A 24921-nucleotide genomic window follows, 5' to 3' on the forward strand; every position below is an offset into this window, starting at 1 on the left:
CAATAATAAACAAATAATAATCGTAGTAATCACAACCACAATAATAATAATAATAGACAGTGATTACATAAAAAAGAGAATTTAAAATAATAGTCAGAATTTATTCACAGGCAGTTAAATACTGAAAACCAGATTCCAGTCCCATTGACAAAAGACATTAGCATGACCGCTAATCTTAACACTTAACACTAGTCTTGTAATCTTGTATTAGCAACAATAGTTGAATAGATAAGACGAGTATAATGTTTTTTTCACTGTAAATACCCTTTACCGTTCAAAAATAAAATTACCCTAACAATTCACGAATGAGATTTAGTACATTATATCTTTCACTTATACTCTAACCGTAACTCACCGAACCATTTCTTGTTTTCGTGTACTGGAATTGCTCGTGACGTCACTTTAATTGCGTCGAATCTGCTCTAGAAATTCACTCGTTCACTGATCTCTTCGCAGAATACTCTCGCTTCAAACTCGCATAATAACTCCTCGCTTAGAACTCTATCGCATAGAGTTCTAAGCGATAGAGTTCTGCGAGATGTGAGTCTCTCTCAGACTCACATCTCGCAGAACTGATTTCATCTGGTCTTTCCCGGAGTATATATACCTCCTATCCTCATTACTTGCAGGACCAGACCCCAGTTGAGCGTGAGAACGAACGACCGAGCCCTTTCATTCCCATACATTCTTACTCTGGTCCGGTAACCCCATTTAATTGAACAACATCTATTTAGGTGTGTCAGTGGGAAGTATTACAAAGGACAATTGTTAAACAGACTTGTTACATTTAGCAAAGGGTTTCTTTTAGCTCCTTTCTGGATTACTCTCATTACTGTATTTTCTATTCGTTTCTTTTTTAATGGCAGGAATCCGTTACTCAGGTCTATTATACCACCCACCGGGTTGGTCTAGTAATGATCGCGTCTTCCCAAATCAGCTGATTTGGAAGTCGAGAGTAACAGCGTTCAAGTCCTAGTAAAGTCAGTTATTTTTACACGGATTTGAATACTAGATCGTGGATACCGGTGTTTTTTGTGGTTAGGTTTCAATTAACCACACATCTCAGGAATGGTCGAACTGAGACGGTACAAAAATACACTTCATTTACACTCATACATATCATCCTCATTCATCCTCTGAAGTATTATTGAAAGGTAATTACCGGAGACTAAACAGGAAAAAGAAAGGTCAATTATACCGGTCTTGTTGTAGTATAATAAAAATACCATTTATTATGATTGTAAGCATTAAATAATTTTTTTTTTTATATATATATATATCTTGACTTGGTCCCGGGTTCGAATCCCGGTCAGGCATTGCATCTTTCATACGCTATCAATTTCCCCCGGTTTAATAACCATAATTGTTGATGCCCGCTCTTTCATAACAAAAAATATAACAAATTGACTTCTTTACCTTAAATTTTAATAAAAAGTCAGTCAACAAAAAAATTATGCCTGTCTCCGTGGGGCGAATGGTAGCATCTCGGCCTTTCATCCGGAGGTTCTGAGTTCGAATCCTGATCAGGCATGGCATTTTCACACGCTACAAATCATTCATTTCATCCTCTGAAGTAATACCTAACGGTAGTTCTGCTGGTTAAACAAAAAAAAAGAAAAGAAAATTAATCAACGGCAACAAAAATTTTTTCTTCAAAAAAAATTACCTTCTCATCCAAAAATGGTAAATATAAATAAAGAGTAAAAATTTTACTAAAAAGTAACTTTCCTCCAATCATATTTTTTTTTTTTGTCTTCAGTCATTTGACTGGTTTGATGCAGCTCTCCAAGATTCCCTATCTAGTGCTAGTCGTTTCATTTCAGTATACCTTCTACATCCTACATCCCCAACAATTTGTTTTACATACTCCAAACGTGGCCTGCCTACACAATTTTTCCCTTCCACCTGTCCTTCCAATATTAAAGCGACTATTCCAGGATGCCTTAGTATGTGGCCTATAAGTCTGTCTCTTCTTTTAACTATATTTTTCCAAATGCTTCTTTCTTCATCTATTTGCTGCAATACCTCTTCATTTGTCACTTTATCCACCCATCTGATTTTTAACATTCTCCTATAGCACCACATTTCAAAAGCTTCTAATCTTTTCTTCTCAGATACTCCGATTGTCCAAGTTTCACTTCCATATAAAGCGACACTCCAAACATAAACTTTCAAAAATCTTTTCCTGACATTTAAATTAATTTTTGATGTAAACAAATTATATTTCTTACTGAAGGCTCGTTTAGCTTGTGCTATTCGGCATTTTATATCGCTCCTGCTTCGTCCATCTTTAGTTATTTTACTTCCCAAATAACAAAATTCTTCTACCTCCATAATCTTTTCTCCTCCTATTTTCACATTCAGCGGTCCATCTTTGTTATTTCTACTACATTTCATTACTTTTGTTTTGTTCTTGTTTATTTTCATGCGATAGTTCTTGCGTAGGACTTCATCTATGCCATTCATTGTTTCTTCTAAATCCTTTTTACTCTCTGCTAGAATTACTATATCATCAGCAAATCGTAGCATCTTTATCTTTTCACCTTGTACTGTTACTCCGAATCGAAATTGTTCTTTAACATCATTAACTGCTAGTTCCATGTAAAGATTAAAAAGTAACGGAGATAGGGAACATCCTTGTCGGACTCCCTTTCTTATTAGGGCTTCTTTCTTATGTTCTTCAATTGTTATTGTTGCTGTTTGGTTCCTGTACATGTTAGCAATTGTTCTTCTATCTCTGTATTTGAACCCTAATTTTTTTAAAATGCTGAACATTTTATTCCAGTCTACGTTATCGAAAGCCTTTTCTAGGTCTATAAATGCCAAGTATGTTGGTTTGTTTTTCTTTAATCTTCCTTCTACTATTAATCTGAGGCCTAAAATTGCTTCCCTTGTCCCTATACTTTTCCTGAAACCAAATTGGTCTTCTCCTAACACTTCTTCCACTCTCCTCTCAATTCTTCTGTATAAAATTCTAGTTAAGATTTTTGATGCATGACTAGTTAAACTAATTGTTCTGTATTCTTCACATTTATCTGCCCCTGCTTTCTTTGGTATCATAACTATAACACTTTTTTTTGAAGTCTGATGGAAATTCCCCATTTTCATAAATATTACACACCAGTTTGTATAATCTATCAATCGCTTCCTCACCTGCACTGCGCAGTAATTCTACAGGTATTCCGTCTATTCCAGGAGCCTTTCTGCAATTTAAATCTTTTAATGCTCTCTTAAATTCAGATCTCAGTATTGTTTCTCCCATTTCATCCTCCTCAACTTCCTCTTCTTCCTCTATAACACCATTTTCTAATTCATTTCCTCCGTATAACTCTTCAATATATTCCACCCATCTATCGACTTTACCTTTCGTATTATATATTGGTGTACCATCTTTGTTTAACACATTATTAGATTTTAATTTATGTACCCCAAAATTTTCCTTAACTTTCCTGTATGCTCCGTCTATTTTACCAATGTTCATTTCTCTTTCCACTTCTGAACACTTTTCTTTAATCCACTCTTCTTTCACCAGTTTGCACTTCCTGTTTATAGCATTTCTTAATTTCCGATAGTTCCTTTTACTTTCTTCATCACTAGCATTCTTATATTTTCTACGTTCATCCATCAGCTGCAATATATCGTCTGAAACCCAAGGTTTTCTACCGGTTCTCTTTATTCCGCCTAAGTTTGCTTCTGCTGATTTAAGAATTTCCTTTTTAACATTCTCCCATTCTTCTTCTACATTTTCTACCTTATCTTTTTTACTCAGACCTCTTGCGATGTCCTCCTCAAAAATCTTTTTTACCTCCTCTTCCTCAAGCTTCTCTAAATTCCACCGATTCATCTGACACCTTTTCTTCAGGTTTTTAAACCCCAATCTACATTTCATTATCACCAAATTATGGTCGCTATCAATGTCTGCTCCAGGGTAAGTTTTGCAGTCAACGAGTTGATTTCTAAATCTTTGCTTAACCATGATATAATCTATCTGATACCTTCCAGTATCGCCTGGCTTTTTCCAAGTGTATATTCTTCTATTATGATTTTTAAATTGGGTGTTGGCAATTACTAAATTATACTTCGTGCAAAATTCTATAAGTCGGTCCCCTCTTTCATTCCTTTTGCCCAGCCCGTATTCACCCACTATATTTCCTTCCTTGCCTTTTCCAATGCTTGCATTCCAATCTCCAACTATTATTAAATTTTCATCTCCTTTTACGTGTTTAATTGCTTCATCAATCTCTTCGTATACACACTCTACCTCATCATCATCATGGGCGCTTGTAGGCATATAGACGTTAACAATCGTTGTCGGTTTAGGTTTTGATTTTATCCTTATTACAATGATTCTATCGCTATGCGTTTTGAAATACTCCACTCTCCTCCCTATCTTCTTGTTCATCACGAAACCTACTCCTGCCTGCCCATTATTTGACGCTGAGTTAATTACTCTAAAATCACCTGACCAAAAGTCGCCTTCCTCTTCCCACCGAATCTCACTAATTCCTACTATATCCACATTTGTCCTACCCATTTCCCTTTTTAAATTTTCTAGCCTACCAACCTTTTTCAAGCTTCTAACATTCCACGCTCCGACTCGTAGAATGTTATTTTTTAATTTTCTGGTGACCCCTTCCTTAGTAGTCCCCACCCGGAGATCCAAACGGGGGACTATTTTACCTCCGGAATATTTTACCAAGGAAGGCGCCTCCATTATTTCTATGTGAAAATGCAGAGAGCCACATTTTCTTGGAAAAAAAGCAGCTGTAGTTTTCCATTGCTTTCAGCTGCGCAGTACTCAGAGGACTGAGTGATGTTGATACGGCCGTTTAAGTCGTCCTGACTCACGCCCCTAACAACTACTGAAAGAGCTGCTGCCCTCTTTCAGGAATCATTCCTTAGTCTGGCTCTCAACAGATACCTCTCCGATATGGTTGCACCTTCGGTCCAGCTACTCTGTATCCCTGAGCACTCAAGCCCCCTCACCAACAGCAAGGTCTCATGATTCATAGAGGAGGCTCCAATCATAAAATTGTAAAAATTAAATTACTCATGGCGTAGTGTTAGCGTTTTGTGTGTGCCATCCGAAGGTCCTGGTTTCGAATCTTAGTTAAGCATGAATTTTTTATATGGTATATATTTTCATTTCCGTATTCCCACGCACAATCTATGAGCTTTTGTGGTGAATTAAGATTCAACAAGCAAAACAAAAACATATTAACTCTAGAGATACTGAAACACGTAGGAATTTAATTTTCAATAAATTGAGAAATTGACGGAACATTTCAAATAGTATATGGAAATTGTAAAGGTAAATGTCTGTATAGAATCAGTGCAACTGCAAAGGAATTGAAAAATTTTGATAATCGAAGTACAAAATTTTGAATTATCAAAATTTTTCAGTTCCTTTACACTTGCACTTATTCTATACAGACATTTACTTTCACAATGACCATATACTATTTGAAATATTCCCAATTTCTCGCTAATTAAAATCCTTCGTGTTTCATTATTTGCTAGAGTTAGTAAATTTTATATTCTTTATAGGGAAAGAAAATTGTTTTTGAGAGATGTTTTTGCTCTTTATTTTTATGTCTATTGTTTATAACAAATTGTAACAAAAAAATAATAAATATTTAGAGTCATTTAGGAAAACGGGAAATTTTTGTCCGTAATCCTAGACGATTATTAGGACCTTATAGAAGCCAACTCATGCCATCTTGCCGCCTATAGACATCACATACGACTCTCTCCGCAAAGGTAGGACATTGAACACTCCAAAAACTATGGCTCCATCAGACACATTCCTACTAGATCGAATGGCTTCATTGGACGGACTGAAGAGGAATTTCGTCGAGAAAAGTACATAAATATTTTGCTAGTCTCCCAAGGATACTTCGGTAATTCCTTTTTGTAAACATGTAGTAGCATATCTTCTTCCTGATATGATTTATATATTGTATTATTATGTACTGACTAGCATAAAAAATTTATCTATTTTTATTTTAACTTATTACAACAATAAAACAACAGAAAACTAATATGAAAAAAATATGGTCTACAATAAACAACTGCACAGTCTGTCATTTAAACGTAACACCCATATTATAATATTTAGACATATTATTACCGTGTACTGTATAAATAAAATACATATTTTTAAGAAAACATAATTTTTTTATGTGAAACTTTTAATAATTGTTACTGATAATAAATATTTATATTTAGTCGTATTTATGTAAAATGATATTAACGTATTATTTTTTTTATTATAATATTACGTATAAATAATATTCTTTTAAATATTTTCAGATGATGAATTTGGAGAAAAAACAGTATCTATATTACTTGATGGGGAGGAATCAGAGATGGTATTTATTGACCATCCTACATCTGAAATGTCTGTAAGTAAATTTTTACTTAAAAAAGTAATATGAACATAAAATAATTCCTTCTTAAATTAAAATAAAAAATTAAAAATTAATGACAATAACTCTTTTGTAACTGTTAAGCTTTTATGTTGGTAATTTTATATTCAATATATCCCATGAAGAGGTATAGGCTTTTGATTTAGTATCACCCACCCATTCCCCCACTGATTCCATTGAAACTTTACAGATCTTTTAACGAAGGTTTTAAAAATATTCTGCGAAATTTCAACCTTCTAGAATACATAGAAAAAAAGAGGCGGCTACCAAATAAAAATATCGATTTCAGATCAACCACATTTTTTATTCATTAAAAAAATCTGGTAAAAATTATTAAAAACAAATGATGTATTGTTGAACAGCTGTTCAAATTTAATAAAACAATAATTAGTCATAACCATGAATAATTATATAACTGTTTTTAATTAATCTATTTCTAATTATCATCTGTTTTAATCATTTTTACCAGATATTTTGTAATAAATAAAAAACATGGTTTGTCTGAAATTGATATTTTTTCAACCTAGAAGGTTGAAATTTTCACAGAACATTTTTAGAACCTTTGTTAACACTTTGACTCCCGTGAGTATCTCACAGATACACGGTAAACATTCACTGCCAGCCCATGAGTATATCCTGGATACTCAGGTAGAGGCACATTTCAACGGATCGTGTATCTAGCAGCCACACAGTTAGCATTGTTTTAAATGGTTCAATCTGTTTGTCTGGTCCCTGGCAATAAAAAAACGAGTTTGGGTTCTAAAAAATTCAGCAATTGGCTACACTGTCGGCTATTGAAAAACAGCAGCTGCTGCATTTGTGTGTTTTCTTTTTTTACAGTCAGAACGTCTAGTGCTATTCTAACCTTTATAATTTGTTATTTCTGAAACAATTTGTTTTTGAATTGTGGTTTATTTCATGTTCATAAAAATGGATGAAGAATAGATAAGAATGGAATTAGACTGCTCTTATGACAGTGATGATAGCTCACTCAGTATTTTTCACAATCTAATCTTAACAATCTTTCAGATGATCCATCAATTAATACCTCTGATATGACTTCTGAAAGTGACAGTGAGTGTATGGATAATTATTCTAGGTCTACTACAACAACTGAGGAAGTGGGGCAAATTGTAAGTCCTAATTATAGTACTTATCACAATATTAGGGATAATTTATATGTTTTTCCACCTCAAGAAGTGCCAACAACAAGGCTTACAGAAACTTCAATTCCTTCTGATGGTCAGGAGCCTATTCAAAATAATTCTAGACCTAGGTCTAGAGACTCGTACATAACATGGGAACCTACTTCAGGTAACCTAAATCATTTTGATTTTTTACCTAGTTCACCTCCTGGGCTAAATTATGATAAATTGACAAATGTTGAGAATGGTAATGTTTTTCATTACTATAGGCTTTTTCTAAATGATCAAGTACTTGATTTACTTGTAAATGAAACCAATATATATGCTAGCCAGCGCAGTTCAGGCTAGTTCAGGCAATTTTAGAAGAACATGACAAACCACACTTAATGCTAGTCAACTGGAAGGACACGTCTAAAAATGAGATCCTAACCTTTATTGGATTAGTTTTATGGATGGGTTTAGATATCAAACCAACTATCAGAGACTACTGGTCAGGCAATGTACTACGCTAACAAAGTGAGTATGGTAATGCTGGGAAACCGCTTTGAAACAATTTTGACACTTATTCATTTGGCTAATAATGAAGAAGCACAGCCAAATGATCGCCTACACAAAGTGCAAGGCCTAATAAATCCTATGGTTGAGGCATTTCAAAGCATGTTTGTTCCAGACAAAGCCGTCTGCATAGATGAGACAATGGATCCTCTTCGTGGACAAATAAAGTTTCACCAATATATGCCTAACAAAAGGCATAAATATGGTTTGAAAATTTTTAAACTTTGTCTAAAGGAAGGCTATTCTTGGTCTTTGAATTTGTATGGAGGGAAGGAGACAGATCCTAATAATCAAGAGGGTATCAGACCACTAAATTTGTTATGGACTTAATCAGACCAATACTTGGGGAAGGACGAGTGCTCTATACAGACAACTTTTATACGAGCGTCGACTTGGCACACTCTCTCAATAAGGAAAAAACACCTGGTCGGCACTCTTCGCTGGAAGTGAAATCACAACCCTGTGGAGGTTACAAATGCTAAGTTGGCCAAAGGAGAAATGATTGGGAAAAAAATTAATTCTAAAGTTATCGTATCTAAATGAAAAGACAAGCGTGATGTGTTAACTTCAGAAAGTGTACCAACAATGATTGATATTCCAACAAGAAGAGGTTCTGTGAAAAAACCTTCTACAATTGCTGAATACAATGCAGCAAAATCATTTATAGATATTTCGGATCGGTTGGCATCTTACAATACCCTACTAAGCAGAGGGGTCAAATGGCATAGAAAAATTATCTTTGAATTGCTCTTAAACACATCTGTAGTCAACGCTCATGCTGTTTATAAATGGCATAACATTGACAGTAAAATGAAGATAACAAAATTCAGAGAAAAATTAGCTGTTCATCTTTTGTTTGGAATTGACAAACCATCTGATGATGATAATGGTAACACTACAAGAAATCATAGAATAGAAGAAATTCAAAAAAAGGAAGATGCGTTTCATGCTATGAAAAATTTTCAAAAACCCATGATAGAAATTACGCTTAAAAGCATACATCACAAGTTCGCACGACCTGCCCTTCATGTCCACAAAAAAAATTCATGTGTATAAATGTTTTTTTGATTATCATAAGTGCTTCAAGAAATAGTTTTTGTGACAAAATACAAAAGAACGCTTTTCTTTATACATTATTTCCTAAGTGTTTCTAATTTTGTAATAAAACTGATAGATTTGCTTTCCATGTATCTTATTGCTTTTTCCTTTCATATTACTATCTTTTATTTCATAAAACTTATAACCGTTTCACTTTATGTTTTCATACTACAATTTTCTAACAAAATCTAAAAAATAAAACAAATTTTCTTCATTGTTAGTTACATCAGAGTATTTCAGGAATACTCATGGGCTTGGATGACATTTTCATTGCAAAACTCTTACATGGACCATGAGTATCTATAAAACACTCACCTATAAAAACAAATATTTGAAAAAAAAAATTTAAACTTTCTTTTTATATCAATTTTGGAACACTAGAGAGTCCAAAACTGAGTTAAAAAATTTCTAGATTCTGGGAAAGATTTACTAAATATACCCCTAGGAACATTGGAGGAATCACCTTTCCGTTTAGGAGGTCAATTCTTGAAGGAGGCTAAACGGAAAAAGGAAAGGAAAGGAAAGAAGTATACCTCTTCGTGGGACAGACTGCATATGCTTATTGTTAATACAATTTATATGATAAGAGTAATTTTGTAACTCTTATAATTCTATCTACTGAAATGTATATACGAGTACATTTTACAGTTGGATCATTTCAAAAATATATATAATTATTACACCTATCTCCGTGATGGAATGATAACATCTCTACCTTTTATCCAGAGCTTCTAGGTTTGAATCCCAGTCAGGATGCTACAAAAATTTCATATCATTATTATCCATCAGCAACTGTTACATAGAGTGCCAATTAGTGGCGGTGGCTAGTAGCTAAACTTAGTGGGGGAGTACTCCAGAAAACTTTTTTCTGGGCCTTTTCAAGGCCATGGTTAAAGTTTTCTGTAAAATAAAAGAACCAGAAAAATGAATCAAAGAGAACTGCTGGAAGCAGCACAATAATCTAATTCTACAGTTTATTACATTCAGGAATACGTAAGGTACATGGTTTTACACTTTTTTCCTTAAAAACCATATTCGGTTTAAGTGAATAAATAATAAAGCAGATAATATTTTTTAGTATTATTAGATAACTCAATAACTGTCTGGTTAAAAACGCTATAGTCCAATGGTGCTTAATTTAAATTTCTATGTACACAGAAACAAATAGATAATTAGTTTTTACTAATTACTTTCTCTTTCGCCCTTCCAACATGTTTTTGGACAGATTTGGCAATCAAAGAGCCTTACTTTCCGCCATCTTCTGATCGCTACTGAAAAAGCAACTAAACCGCTTTCATATTCCTTCCACCGACTGAACTAGAAAAAGGAAGAACAAGGATCGTTCCATACACACGCAAAGTAAAAAAAAAATATACCTTCCACCAGCACGCCAGGGTCGGTACTGCGGGAGCGACAGTGCTGTATCTCCATCGCAGTCTCGCGTGCAGCTTCTTATATGCACATGCGCACAACAGCCAAACCTCACGCCGCTAGAACTGTGAAGCGCACAGTTCCATACAAAGATTTTTGTATATTTTTCATAAACTGGGAGTAGTTACTGACATTAAGCTTAAGGATTATATATTGTACAAGTATAAAGAAAGAATTAAAGAATAAAGGACTCATTATATTAAATGTTATCGATAATATCAACTGAAAATAGGGGATGTTGCAGTTCCATCTCCCTACACGCGAGCCGCGACTGCTGCCAATCAGAATAAAATGAATTAAAGAGGAGGTAATTGTTGTTAAGCCTTTTCTCCTTCAAGTCAATTGTTGATATTCAAAACATACCTAAAGAGCTGAAAAACATCAAGTAGATACTATCAACCAAAAACAATGGTTATAATGTGTAAGAATCACAAGGAAATTTTGTTGATAAAATTTATGGAATGGAATCAAACTAATGTCAGAAATTTATGTTGAAACACTAAAAAATGTATTGATCAATAAAAAGAAAAATTATGCAAGATTTTTATGAAGTTTTTGTTGTTCTAAATTACAATGTACAATGTTTCATTGTGCAGATCTTTTAAAGACATTAATTGAGTTGTAACAGTTCACAAAGATGAAGGTATAGTTGGCTATCTAACTGTCTGAAACTAGTATAAATTTAATTAATGGAATTAATAACTAGCTGAATTATCCTCTGGCGACAGAATTCTTTGATCAGGATCTGCAAAAGGTGATGTTGAAGTACAATAAATATTTATGTTAGTATGTTTAAAAATAATGTAAATATGTTGTGTGTCTAAATTTTTTTAGTAGTAAATCAGAGGTCAAATAGAATAGATCTCGTATAATCAATAAGCAGAAATCATCTTTGAATAAGTTTAAAAATCATTAGTGGTAAAATTGAATAAATCCAGTTCAAGCTGTAACTAACAAATACGCACATGTTTCGTGTGTGTGTGTGTGTGTGTGTTATTTTTTTAATTATTTTTGTGTATTTCATCACTGAAGATAAGTTTTTAAATAATAATTTTTTTTAAATCCAGAATATTTTCCATCCTAATCAACATGTACATAAATATATGCTCAAATAATTTCTAGTAGTCTTCTGAATTGTTAATTATTTTATAGTTATTTTTTTATTTATTATTAATAATATTAATATTATTTCATATTTTTATCATTTATATCATTAACATAAACTTTAATTACATTAATTTTTTTTATTTTATAATTAAACGTGTACATTGTGTTGCTGCTATGATCAAGGCTTTACCACAATTTCCGTTGATCCATCCAGGTATATGTTCGGCAGTTCCTTATTACTTTCTTGATTGCAGTAAAGGAAGTATTGTGATCACAAAAAATTTCGATTTCCAGATTTCAATAGAAATATCCATTTTGATTATCCTTGAATCCATTTTGACCAGTTTCGGCGTGTCTGTACGTACGTATCTAGCATAATTCAAAAACGATTGGACGTAGGATGTTGAAATTTTGGATTTAGGAATGCTGTAACATCTAGTTGTGCACGTCCCCTTTTGATTGCAATCGACTGAACCAAAAAAGATTTTGGATTTTTTCTTAACTGCAGTAATAACCCTCACTGAGACCAATAATTGTATGCACTGGTGTTTTTAAAACCTCCTACGAGACTACCACCGTATTGGGAAAGGCTCTCCCAATCGATTTAGTGGTGAAAGTTCGGGCGGCCATGTGGAAATTGCAAAGAGGCAGGGAGACCCAGGTGTTTGGGATGCGATTTCAAGCCGAAACTTTCACAGAAACGTTTCAACTTTTGAAACAAGCTAACGGAAATGACGCTCTGGGTCGTACGAAATGTGGTTTCCACGATTTAAAAGTGGTCGTCAGTTAATCAAAGATGACCCTCGACCAGGAAGGCCTTCGACTTCAACTGATGACACCCACATTCAGAAAATCAACGATCTGGTACGTGCAAATCGACGATCGACTGTTAAAGAACTTGCAGAAATGGTTAGCATCTCGATCGGATCATGCCATGACATTTTGACTGAAAAATTGAACAAGCATTGAGTTGCAGTAAAGTTTGTTAATGACCGAACAGCAGAAAGAATACAGAGTGGACGTTGTCGGCAACTTTTTGAACAAGACGATGACGATGAAACATTCATGGAAAGGATCGTGACGGGAAACGGAAGCCGGGTTTACGGCTACAACATCGAGACGATAGTTCAATCATCATAATGGACTGGAAAAGAATCTCCACACCCCAAGAAGGCGCTACAGTTTCAAATAATGCTTTCTGATTTGTTTCGATTTTAATGGAATTGTTCATTTTTAATTTTTGCCTCAAAGTGAAACAGTGAACCATGCGTACTAGAAGGCGTTTTACAACTGTTGTATGAAAAAATCCGCAAAAAAAGACCAGAGTTGTGGCGAGACAGCTAATGGTTACTTCACCAAGACGATGCGCCCGCACACTCAGCTTTGTCAAATCATCACTTTTATGCCAAAAACCAGATGACTCTCCTTCCTCAGCCTCCCTATTCGCTAGACCTAGCCCTTGCGATTTTTCCTATTTCCGAAATTAAAATCAGTGATGAAAGGATGCCGTTTTGAAACTACTGATGGCATTAAAGCAAATTCGTCATGGACTTTAAAGGCCATTTCAAATGAAGCTATCCAGGGCTGGAAGTGGAAACACTGCTTCACAAAGTGGAAACACTACTGGGAAAAGTATGTAAATTAGGGAGGGGAATACTTTGAAGGTGACAAGGACCAACAATCTGTAAAATTAATAATAAAGATTGAAAAAAATAAAGTTTGGTTACTTTCTGAACAGACCTCATATTAAATTATAAGTATTACTGTATTATATTATTACACATAAATTTTTTAATTAAATGCCATATTTTAATCTCTGTAATAAACTAATCATAATACTGTGGAGTTATTATAGAAGTTAATGGATTCCTATCACATCCCTATTTAATCTATAACTCAACTGTATTATTGCGAACGACAAACTATCACTGAATAAATGTAATTACTGGACAACGTTAATGAATCTAACAGAGCAATAAACTCCTAAATGCTTTAAATTAGCTTTTCGAGAGCATAATACAAATTTCACATTGTTATAATGTAATATCAGTAACATTAACAATCTGCCAAAATTTACTCTCAGTACAATATAAACTATTGATATAAATTTGTTTATGTGTAAGTGAAGGATATACATATATACAATAATTCTATACTTATCATAGTTGTTGTCCAGTTACATTTACTGTCACCATATTTGAGTTTAGCCACAATTAACAACACGTAAAAATTCAGTTAAAAATAGATATACAGTAGAACACTGATTATCTGAACACCAATTTTCCAGATGTCCAATTTTTCTGCTTACATTCATACTAGGCAATTTAAAAAATTAATACATTAAAAAATCTAAAACACTATTCAAATAAAGCTTTGCTTCATTTAAAAATTATTTTTCAATTTTTGTTTTTAATGGAATTTTTTTAATTGACTTTGCAATTCTTATATCACAAAACGTACCTAAAATTTAAGTCTGTATTAAAGTAATTATATAATTAACTTCTGAAAAAATCAAAAAAACACATTAATTGGTCAGCCATAAACTATGATGTAATGGCTTGCATCTCAAAAAAGTCACCATTGTTTCTCTATTGCTACAGATTGGTTGGAGGTACACTGATCCTTTATTATAAACAATTAAGTGATCTTGCAGCTCATAAATGATGATCAACGTTAAGGCATGAACAGATTACAGATTTTTTTTCTGAAAAAATAGAGTTCTTAATCGACTGTCACTAAGTTTTATTCTATTAAACAATCTGTAATTTTATCAATTTTGTTTAATTTTAAGAAATGATATTTTTTACAACAGTAATTTAATTCAATCCTCTCTTTAATATATTTTTGTAAGATTTTCCTTATAAGTTTTTTAAATGACATTTTTTATAAAATAGTAGGGTATTAAAATTATTTTTTCTTTCAGATAACTTCCGTAAATTCTGATTCTTTTATTATCAAATTTCTTCTCATTAGATTTTTTTATAACGTACTACTGTATTTGTTTTTTTTTTTTTTTTAACTACTGTATTGAGTATTTTTTTAATTTTACAAAAATATGAGTTCATTTACATTTTATATTTTTGCCTTTTTATTATAAGTATTATACCATTAAACATTTGAATGAAACTCACATGTTCAGTAATATGATAATGCTTCTTACTTTTTCAGTTATCCGGGCATATGATTATCCTGATTCAGCTTTACAAAGGTCAATTCAGATAATTGGTGTTCCATTGTAATGTACAATCTTTGCTAAAAAGATTGTACATATTCACATATTCTTAAAAGAAAATAACAATATCCATCTCTATCAAATCAGACTACACAACTTTTGGTGTAATTTAACATAACACTTCAAATCAGGAAGAAAGGTCTTTTATTATGCTCCTGTTGCCATTTTTATAAATTACTTCCCATCTAACTAATTTTCCACCAATTTATTTAAAATATGATTAAAATATTCTTTTTCACTGAAACAATATTACTCTATCAACAATATTACTCTAAAGAAATTTTTAAATAGGTAATTGCAAAAATGTAATCAATGCTAAGTGGTTGGCATGGGCATTGTAGAGCTCTATAAGATGCAGCATCATTGATGTTCATTTGCACCACTGCTGTGCAAGAGGATCCTCTTGAGCATCCTGATGAGTTGTTTACAGTAGTTACAACAGTGAATCAGATGGTTTGGCAACATTATATTCAGAATATCGTTGATGATTGGTGAGAATAAAAGCATTGATATCTTTTAGCCTTTGTTTTATCATTCAGTCACAATAGAGTCATCGGGAATGGTCAATACAGTGCTTTTGTTGTTAAACCATGTTACAAAAACAATAACAGTTACGTGACTGTGCAGTGAATATTTCAGAACCATTTTAGTATTCCTCAAAATAAACCAGTGCCTTCTGCCCACATAATAAAACAACTAGCTAAAAACTTTGAGGATACTGGTTCCACGCTTTAAAAAAGAATTGGAAACATTAAACTGGGCACATCCCAGAAAATTTCACGAGAGTGAAGACTGCTCTACAACAAATTCCTTCCAGGTTAGTACAATGGCACGCAGTACCACGAAGCCTTTCTGATCACAGCATAAAAAGGATTTTATATCGAGTTAAGTACTGTTAGTATAGCATTCAGATCATGCATACATTGAATGATGTTGACCGCACAAAATAAACTGCTTTCTGTCATCAGTTTTATTGGAGATAATAGATGTTGATCCAAACCTAAACAGTCATTCCCTACTTTGAGCACATTCCCACCTACGGGATTTGACAACAAGCAAAGATTTCCTACTGGTCAAATGTAATTCCTTCAAGACTACATGATAAACTATTCCATAATGTCAAAATGACAGCCTGGAATTCCATTTTGTCATTTAAATTAATAGGGCCAAATTTATTTGATGAAGTGTATGTAGTTAGTAAATTCATAATGTTATGTTAACTTAGAAGACTTCTTTCAACCTGAATTGACTCATCATCCTATTAATCAGAACACTTTTTTTACAAGATACTGATATGAGCCTCATTTCCTAACTTTAAAGGCTTCCATAATAGTTGTAAGGAAATTGTTTCCTTATGTAATTATGAAAAATGAAGATATCCCATGGTCTGTAAGATCACTAGATTTGTCTGCGTATGGTATTTCCTTTGGAAATACATTTCCAAATGTTAATCATATTTTCCTAACACCACCATCACATTACCTCCAGGACCTTAAAGAACAAATTTAAGTAGAGGTGGCTCGAATTCATGTACCCATATTGCAAAATGTGATGGGTTACCTAGACGAAAGACTGTTGGGAATATAAACTATTAGCTATCTTCAAGACATTATTTTTAAATAATGTATTTTCCTTTCATACATAATAAAGTGATAAAGTAGTAATTTTTTAACTTCTTTATGATGAATTTCAACATGTTAGCTGGAATATTTTTTTCTATTTCATGTTGTTTTCAATCATTACAAGTCCTGATTGTTTGGTATTCACATTTCCAAAATGCACCCATATTCTGTAAGTTTTCTTCTCTTCTAACGCTACCTGTCAGTCTCTGATAAAATTGTTTGTGTTACTTAGTGTTATGAGCTACACAAATGTATATTTTGTTTACATTCTAACTGTACCAATCCTACATATCTGGTAATGTACCAAAGTAATAGTAAATTTTATACTTTTTTACTTACCAAAGAGGATTAATGTACAAAACAAAAATTGAGGAAAACTAGGATGCCTCACCATAAATGTTCATATAGGACGTAAGAAACTGGTTTTGCAGCCATTATATTAATCACAGTAATTCACTACTGCTGTAGCCTCTACATGTAAATGTACAGTTGTAAAGTGCATGTTGTATTCTAAAATATTACATTTATTACTATAATATATGTGTATTTACAGATTATTGTTATGCATGACATAACTATTAATTATTGTTTACTCAAAATGAATACCTGAGACGCTAAATCTTTATTTATTCTCTCCATTAACTGATGTTTATTAATTTCTTTTAAATTTTGCTTATAATTATTTACGTTTTAAGATGAGGAATCCTTGCAAATAAATAAAGTTCTTAAGTAACAATTTGTTAAAAATTTGAAAATCAAACTGGGGAACTCGAAAATACACTAACCAGTATTGATACAATTTAAACAGATACAAATTTTACATAAACTAGCTGTAAAAAAAAATCATAAATAAATAATAGTATTAATATCTGTGCTATTGAATTATTTCTAGGTTGAAAATTCATTGTCAACTTATGAACCACATGCTTGTGTAGTTGTTTACTCTGTGGTAAATAGAGCATCATTCAAGGTAGCTGAAGAAATGTTAAACTACCTATGGAGAGAGAATTTTACTAAAGATAAAAGCGTCATAGTTGTAGGAAATAAGGCTGACCTGGCACGAGCAAGAATAATTACAAGTAACGGTAAGTAGTGATTTAAAACACACATGAACTGTACTTTACAGAGTGGCTGGGAAGTCAACGTACTCCCTAAAGTTAGAACTAAAAATCTTTAATGAGTTATAAATGAAAAATGCAATATAATAATGAATTATTTTATTTACTCACTTAATAAATAGTACTAATTTTAATGGCCTAGTGGGTCTGTGAGTTCGCCCTCATGTTGTACGCACAATTTTATACATCACCACGTCCTCTGTGATATGTGACGGAGCATTTCTGTGTTATATTACAGACGGCGTCCCTCATAGCTTCAAGCAATTCTTCATTTGTAGTGTAATGAAGTGCAGAAACGTGTGCCTTGTTAATTCCCCATAATTAATTGTCTGGTGTGGTGAAATCAGGACTTCGTGGTGGCCATGATAACGGAGCTGGTGACGCTGGAGTACGCGGCTGATACAATATCAAAGAAATTTTTCATTCAGAAACGCGCGAACTGATAGAGGAAATGTGGAGATGCTCCATTCTGCTGCAACTATACTCGTTCCATGAGACCCTTCTCTTGAAGCTGTGATATTAACCGAGTCTCCAACATCTCTAAATATGTTTGTGAATTCACTGGCCCGTCAAAAAAAGTAAGGTCCAAACAAATGACAAGCTATCATTGCAGCCCATGTCATGACGTGCGATGGATTTCTTTCCGACTCTGTCCCTTAATAAGGTTTTTCTTACGCCCAACTCATTTCTGGCACGCAAACTGCTGTAGATTGCACATTTGTTAATAAAAAACACATTTCCACGATGCAATGCAGCGGGTAATTTTTCTAATAAAGCCCTGCAGGATGCAGCGCGACGTTCCATAACTGCATCTGACAGTACATTGATGAACATCGGACGAAACGGCGTAACTTTCAAGTCCTTTTTCATACGATCTTGCACTGTCGTCTGCGATAAACGAAGTTCATCTGACCGTTTACGAATTGATTTCACTGAGCATTGTTCAATGGAAACTGCAGCACATGTTTCTAACCGCGTTAACTTTCGTCCACTCCGCGGCCTATCTTTAATATTGCCTAATTCAAACGCACGTTTTTCCCAATTCAACATTTCTCCTTTTCGTGGTGGCGGCTTATTAAAGCGTTGCCGAAACATATCACTAATTTTAGCTTCATTGTTTGATTCTTATGTTGTCGTTCATGAACCCATACACTTGTCACTAACCGCTCCTCGACACTGTAACTACTCGTATCAGCCATTTAGCACAACTATCTTTTACTCAGAGTATATGACGTAAAAAACTGTTGCCAACCGATCCCAACAAAAATACCGTATGTTCTAAACACATATCCTAACTCATATTTTTGTTAACTTAAGAGGTACGGTGACTTCACGGCTACTCTGTATACTTAAATTATGAAAAAAATAAGATAATATTCTTCTGAAACTATAATTAAAACCGCAGAATTTAACCGCCGAATTTGAAGTGAATCTACATCCAGTAAGCCATTTGTTTAGGTTTGGGAAGAGGAAGTGTTTGCTTGGAGTCAATCTAAAGTGCATATGAAACCACTTCAAAGCGTAGGTGTAGAATTTTTGCAGCAACCGCACGAGACGTGTGTGCAAGCACATTATCATGGAAAAGGAGCGCTTTCTTTTTGGCCAGATATGGACGCTTATCCAGAAAAGCATCCTACAATCGGTCCAATACTGAAGAGTAATACTCCTTGGTTATTCCTATTTTCAGATAAATTTGAGCACTACATCATGAGAAAATCAAAAATCGTAGCCATAATCTCTTCTACAAATGGAACCCTTTTCACTTTCTTTGGCACATTTTCACCAGCTCCCAGCCCCTGTTTAGACTGCTGTTGGTCTCTGGTGAATTCATATTTCATCTACTGCTATAAAACGTGAAGAAACTCGCGCCAAAGTAAGTCTTAACAATCTTGAGAAGTTTTCAGCTGTACGCGTTTTCGATGTACTATGAACTAATCCCATCGAGCGGAAAGCTTTGTCATCGTATAAAAATATAAAGGACACACAGTTTATCGAGATCTTTGCAATGTCAGCAAGCTCACCCACCTATCTTCAGTTGGAGGTCATTTAATATGACATTATAGATTTTTGAATGTGGAATTAATATGGCATATGTCATGATTTCATTGGTCGTAGCAATTTTTGGGTTGAATGGATGTAGGATCACGTTTAAATTTAGAAGACCACTTTTTTATTTTTTAAGATCGAAAATGAAGAATCTTTAAAAGTGAAATTTAATTCTTATTTATGTCCACCGTGGGGGGGGGGGGGTTTAAAACCTTTTAAAACAAAATACTTTATAATAGTTTAAATTTGAATGTTATTCATTTTCCAGAGAACATCAAAACTTGTTTTCTTTTTGCGATCATCACAAACGACTAACGGTACGCTTCTGAAACTTTGCAGCATACCATTTATAGATCATACTTGACAAATACCATAGTAATTTGATCATTCTTAGCCATCTCAATGTCAGGGCGAGAACTTTCTGAACGACTCTAATATCAGTTTAACTTTCACTTAATTCATTTCTAATTAAATTCATTCTACATCGATGTTATTTCATATAAATTTATATTGTTAATTTTACATTTACTACAATTATAAGATATTAGCTAGATATTAATTATAAGATAGTTTTCTTTACTAAAAGAAAGCTCCGACACAACTCAGTATATGAAGAGATTTTTTTATATGAGTGGCGTTCAATTCTTTATCAACATTTAAAGATAGGTTTCGTGTTTATTTTCAGATTTAAGATTTAAATTATTTCTTGTAATGATCAAGTACAAGAAACACTATTACACCACAAAAAGAAAAATTTTAATGTAAAAGTTAACCACTGTAATCATAGTTAAATATCTGTTAATTGAATACACTGGATATACAGCGACAGCGAAAAAATCATGATTATCAAAAACGTTTTGAGTAGTTCTAAGAATCGGGAAAGAAAATGATAATTTCTTACTGAATTTCCTTCATGTAAGGACCCTTTACGCCGGTACATATTTGCTCTACTTATTTGATGTGTAATTTCAAATTGCATTAGGTCATTTATATCTTATTCAGTAATATTTTAAGCAGTTTTTAAGATTTTAGTTTTAGTTTTTTTAATCCTTTTTAACAAAACATCAAGAAGCCCATTACAATTTATGCAGTAAAATATTAGTTTTATAATTTTGGTTTTTCTGATATTGTAATAAGACCGGTATAACGGACCTGAGTATCGAATTTCTGCCAATTAAGAAGAAAGTAGTAGAAAGTATAATGGTAGGAATCCAGAAAGGGGCTAAAAGAAGCCTTTTAGTAAAGGTAACAGATCCCTTTAACAATCTTCTTTTGTAATATTGCCCACTGACATACTAAACAGATGTTCGTTCCGTGAGAAGAGTTACCGGACCAAGGTTATGAATGCATAGGAACGAATGAGCTCGGTCAGTCGTTCTCACGCTTTCCTGTCCGGCAGGTAAAGAGTCTAGGAGTATAAATACTCCGGGGAAGACCAGTTAGAGATCAGTTCCGCGAGGAGAGTCTGCGATGTGAGTTCTGAGAATCAGTCCGCTAGACGTCAGTCAGCAAGAGTATTCTGCGAGGTCAGTGAAGGAGCGAATTTCAAGTGCAGATTCGATGCATCTAAGGTTAGAAGTAACGGTTCGGTGAGTTACTGTAAGACAATAAGTAAAAGAGATAATGTATTATATTTAATTCATAAATTGTTAGGGTAGTTTTATTTGTGAACAGCAAAAGTATTTGCAGTACAAGAACTTTATACTTTCTTATTTATTCTACTATTGTAAAGTTCTAGATTTTTAATTTCATTACTAAGACTATTGCACAAGGACCTTAATCCCTTATGTAGTAACCCAATGGTAAATTCATTTTTAAAATGAAAATAATTACAAGCAACGGTAAGTAATGATTTAAAACACACATGTATTTTTTAACACATGAATTGCACTGTGTAATAAACTGTATCCTATATTTAAATTATTACAAAATAAGATAATAATATTCTTTTGAGCCTATAATTTAAAACTACATAAAAAAATATGTTTTATTTCAACAAAAAAAATATTAATTAATAAAATTCAGTAAAAATTATTATTGTAAACTTTAGAATTTTAATATTATTTATAACAAAAAATTAGGTAAAATAAAATAATTATTTACGAAAGTCGTCCAGAAAGTTCTTGGCCTAACAAAGCAACACCAAGTATTTTTAGATTTTTTTTTCTACAGAATCAAGTTGCAATTGATAAATTTCCATTTCTTAAATAACATCATGTGATTTATCCAGCTCTTGAAAAGTTTTGTTTGCCTCATCTTTAATAGCATCAAGTGCGTGAGATCATGAGTAAGATTTTATGTTCGCAGAATGGTGCGCACATATTCTATATGCATAAGTGAAGCCAGGAACATGGTTCTGAGATTAGAGTCTAATCAACCTAGTTGTCGATGCCTATAGAAAAATAAATAAATAAACTACCTGATTGACCACCTATATTATTAAACGATGAAGTTTAAAATTTAAATGGCAACAGCGGAAAAACTATTTAATAGAATTAAATGAAATTTTCTGACAATCAAATTGGCACATAAAAGATATTAGCTCTTCGAAAAGAATTTCCATTATTATAATCTATTTTGTTTATTTCAAAATATCGGCTCCTCTTGAAATAAATGTATCGTGGAAGAACAGTGTGATAGATTTTTATTTTCTGAAGGTGCAAAACCGGCCGAAATTCATTCAAATATAATATAGTGTACTGATGTCTAAATTTTTATAACCGGGTCGAGCATTTTAAATCAGGCAGAATAAATATCGCCGATTTTCATCGTAGTGGAAGACCGTGGAAGTTTCGACTGACGTTTTGTAAAATTGCAATAATGAGCTCTCATTCGCAAGAACAGAGCTTAATTATTTGGGTAAATTCTGAAACTTAAAGTGCAAGTTTCGACACTTTCCAATTACGTATATATAAATATAAAATAATAATTCAAATGCAAAGGACAAAATTTGTTTAATAAAAGTTAAATTATAAAAACCAGAATACAGTCCAATTTACCAAAATCTTTAAAATAACTGATAAAACTATCAAACTGCATTTATCAATGCAATATTAAAAGATATAATAAAAAATAACAATAAAACAGTCTAAAGTTCATACAATTCACTTTCTACAAATATATTATTACTTTTACTGCTTCCAATAGAACAACCCTACACTTTATAAATGAGTAAAATACTGTAACTTTCACACCTAATTACAAATAACTCATCGAACAGCTTCTTGTTTTCAACCACTGTCCACGCTGGAATACTCGTGACGTACTCCTCACTCGTTGTTAACACACGCTTACTGATATCGCCGTCACCGCAACCACGTCGTACTCGGGCTTACGAAACTACTCTGTTATAGCCTCGCAGAACTACTGACTATCTCCGCCGCTACCTGGCAATATTTATATCTTTTGGCCTGTAGAACCAGTACTACCCGCCTCATCCCTTTAATTGTTGAAGCGAAATAATTTTCATCGACCGCACCTTTATGTTTTTCTATAAATTCTTATTCACGTTCATGGTAGAGTTGTAGCATCTCTGCCTTTCAACCAGAAGTTTTAGGGTTGAAATCAGAGTAAGGCTTTGCATTTTTCATTCACTAAAAAATTCATCTATCATAAAGTGACTGTAAGTAAGGTTTTGTTGTTTTGAGAAAAAATAATAAAAACAATTCATGCTGAAAACCCTTAAAAAACCTTTGGAAATAATTATTTATGACACATTTAAAAATAATGTTCTACATTCTAAAGTAACATACTTTTATATTAATTATAATATATTACTTTCCAAAATATAGTATTACTATTTGTTTTTTTCTTGCAGAAGGAAAAGCACTGGCAGCTTCTCGGGACTGTAAATTCATAGAGACATCATCAGGTATTCAACATAATGTTGATGAGCTTTTAGTAGGCATACTAAAACAAATAAGATTACGAGAAAATAGAGAAAAAAAGAAGAAAAAACAGAACATGCTTCATGGTTCACGCACTTCACTATCATTAAATATTGCACGAGAAATTCTTCATAAGATGTGTATCATTGATAATAAATCAAAGAGCTGTGAGAATCTACATGTATTGTAATTTGTAAGTATCTTGAAATAAATTATTTTATACATTAATGATTAGAATAAATTAATCATAAAGTCCTCTTTAAAATTTAAATCACTGTAACCCAGGTAAAAAAATTAATCTTTAAATAACAGAAGCAACTTCCTAAACTAAATTTATTAGCCTTTATGTTGAATTACTTTTTATACAGTTCATGCAATTCAGTATATAATTCATAAAGTATAAATTCTAACAAAGAATTTCAAAAGTTTTTGAATATATTGATAATCAAATTTGCTTTAAAACACCTAATTAAATGCTTTAAATGATTAAATATTGATTATGTTTATGTAAATTACCATCTAAATTATTGCATCATTTCCTGGACTCCCTCAAAAAGTCAAAATGAGTTTACAAAATAAAAAAATGGTTCATCAGATCATTTTTTAGTATCCATATGTATATGTCATATAAACTGATATTTAGAAAATTGAAGGAATGTCCAATTTATTATAAAAAGAATGTCTTTCTTTTATTAACCTAACAATAAGAAGAAATAATAATAATAATGTAGATGTTGAAATATACAGAAAAGAAATCTGTCAGATAACATCATAACTACTTGGTGATTTGAATCACCCAATGGAACATAAATTAGTGGCTAATGATGCAACGCATTTAATAACAGGAAATACCCCAATGAAGATGGAAGAATCTATGAAACTAATTCACATAAAGAAAGAAGAATGAACATTTTAGAAAATCTAGAAATTTTAAAATTAAAACGAAACAATAAATGATCATAAATTAACAGAACAACAATCTAGCAGATGTCCTTTTCAATAACCTCACATTATTGAAAACAGGAAATAAATAAATAAAATTAAAAGATAAGTATAACCATAAATAACAAATAAACAAGAAGGAGGCATGTCAAATATAGGGTGACTAAACACTATATAGATTTAAAAGTACCATTACAATAAGTTTGACAATGGAGTGGTTCCAAAACGCATCAACAATAGAAAGATAAAAAAATGAAGCTAAGAAAGGTAAACAGTACTCAACACAGAAAAAAAGAATCTGTAACTCTGT

At 32.6% G+C, this 24921-nt stretch overlaps 1 protein-coding gene across 1 annotated transcript in view; it reads left to right on the top strand.

Moving 5' to 3' along the window:
- The window catches only part of LOC142317912 (ras-related protein Rap1-like), a 313305-nt gene extending 289446 nt beyond the window's left edge, over nt 1–23859 (top strand). Inside the window, exons 3-5 of the mRNA XM_075354452.1 lie at nt 6313–6404; nt 17511–17703; nt 23600–23859. Coding sequence (XP_075210567.1) covers nt 6313–6404; nt 17511–17703; nt 23600–23859 — 545 coding nt within the window. The remainder of the gene's footprint in view (nt 1–6312; nt 6405–17510; nt 17704–23599) is intronic.
- The last annotated feature ends 1062 nt before the right edge of the window (nt 23860–24921 follow it).

The sequence above is a fragment of the Lycorma delicatula genome, chromosome 1, assembly GCF_047948215.1.
Source record: "Lycorma delicatula isolate Av1 chromosome 1, ASM4794821v1, whole genome shotgun sequence".
Taxonomy (NCBI): domain Eukaryota; kingdom Metazoa; phylum Arthropoda; class Insecta; order Hemiptera; family Fulgoridae; genus Lycorma; species Lycorma delicatula.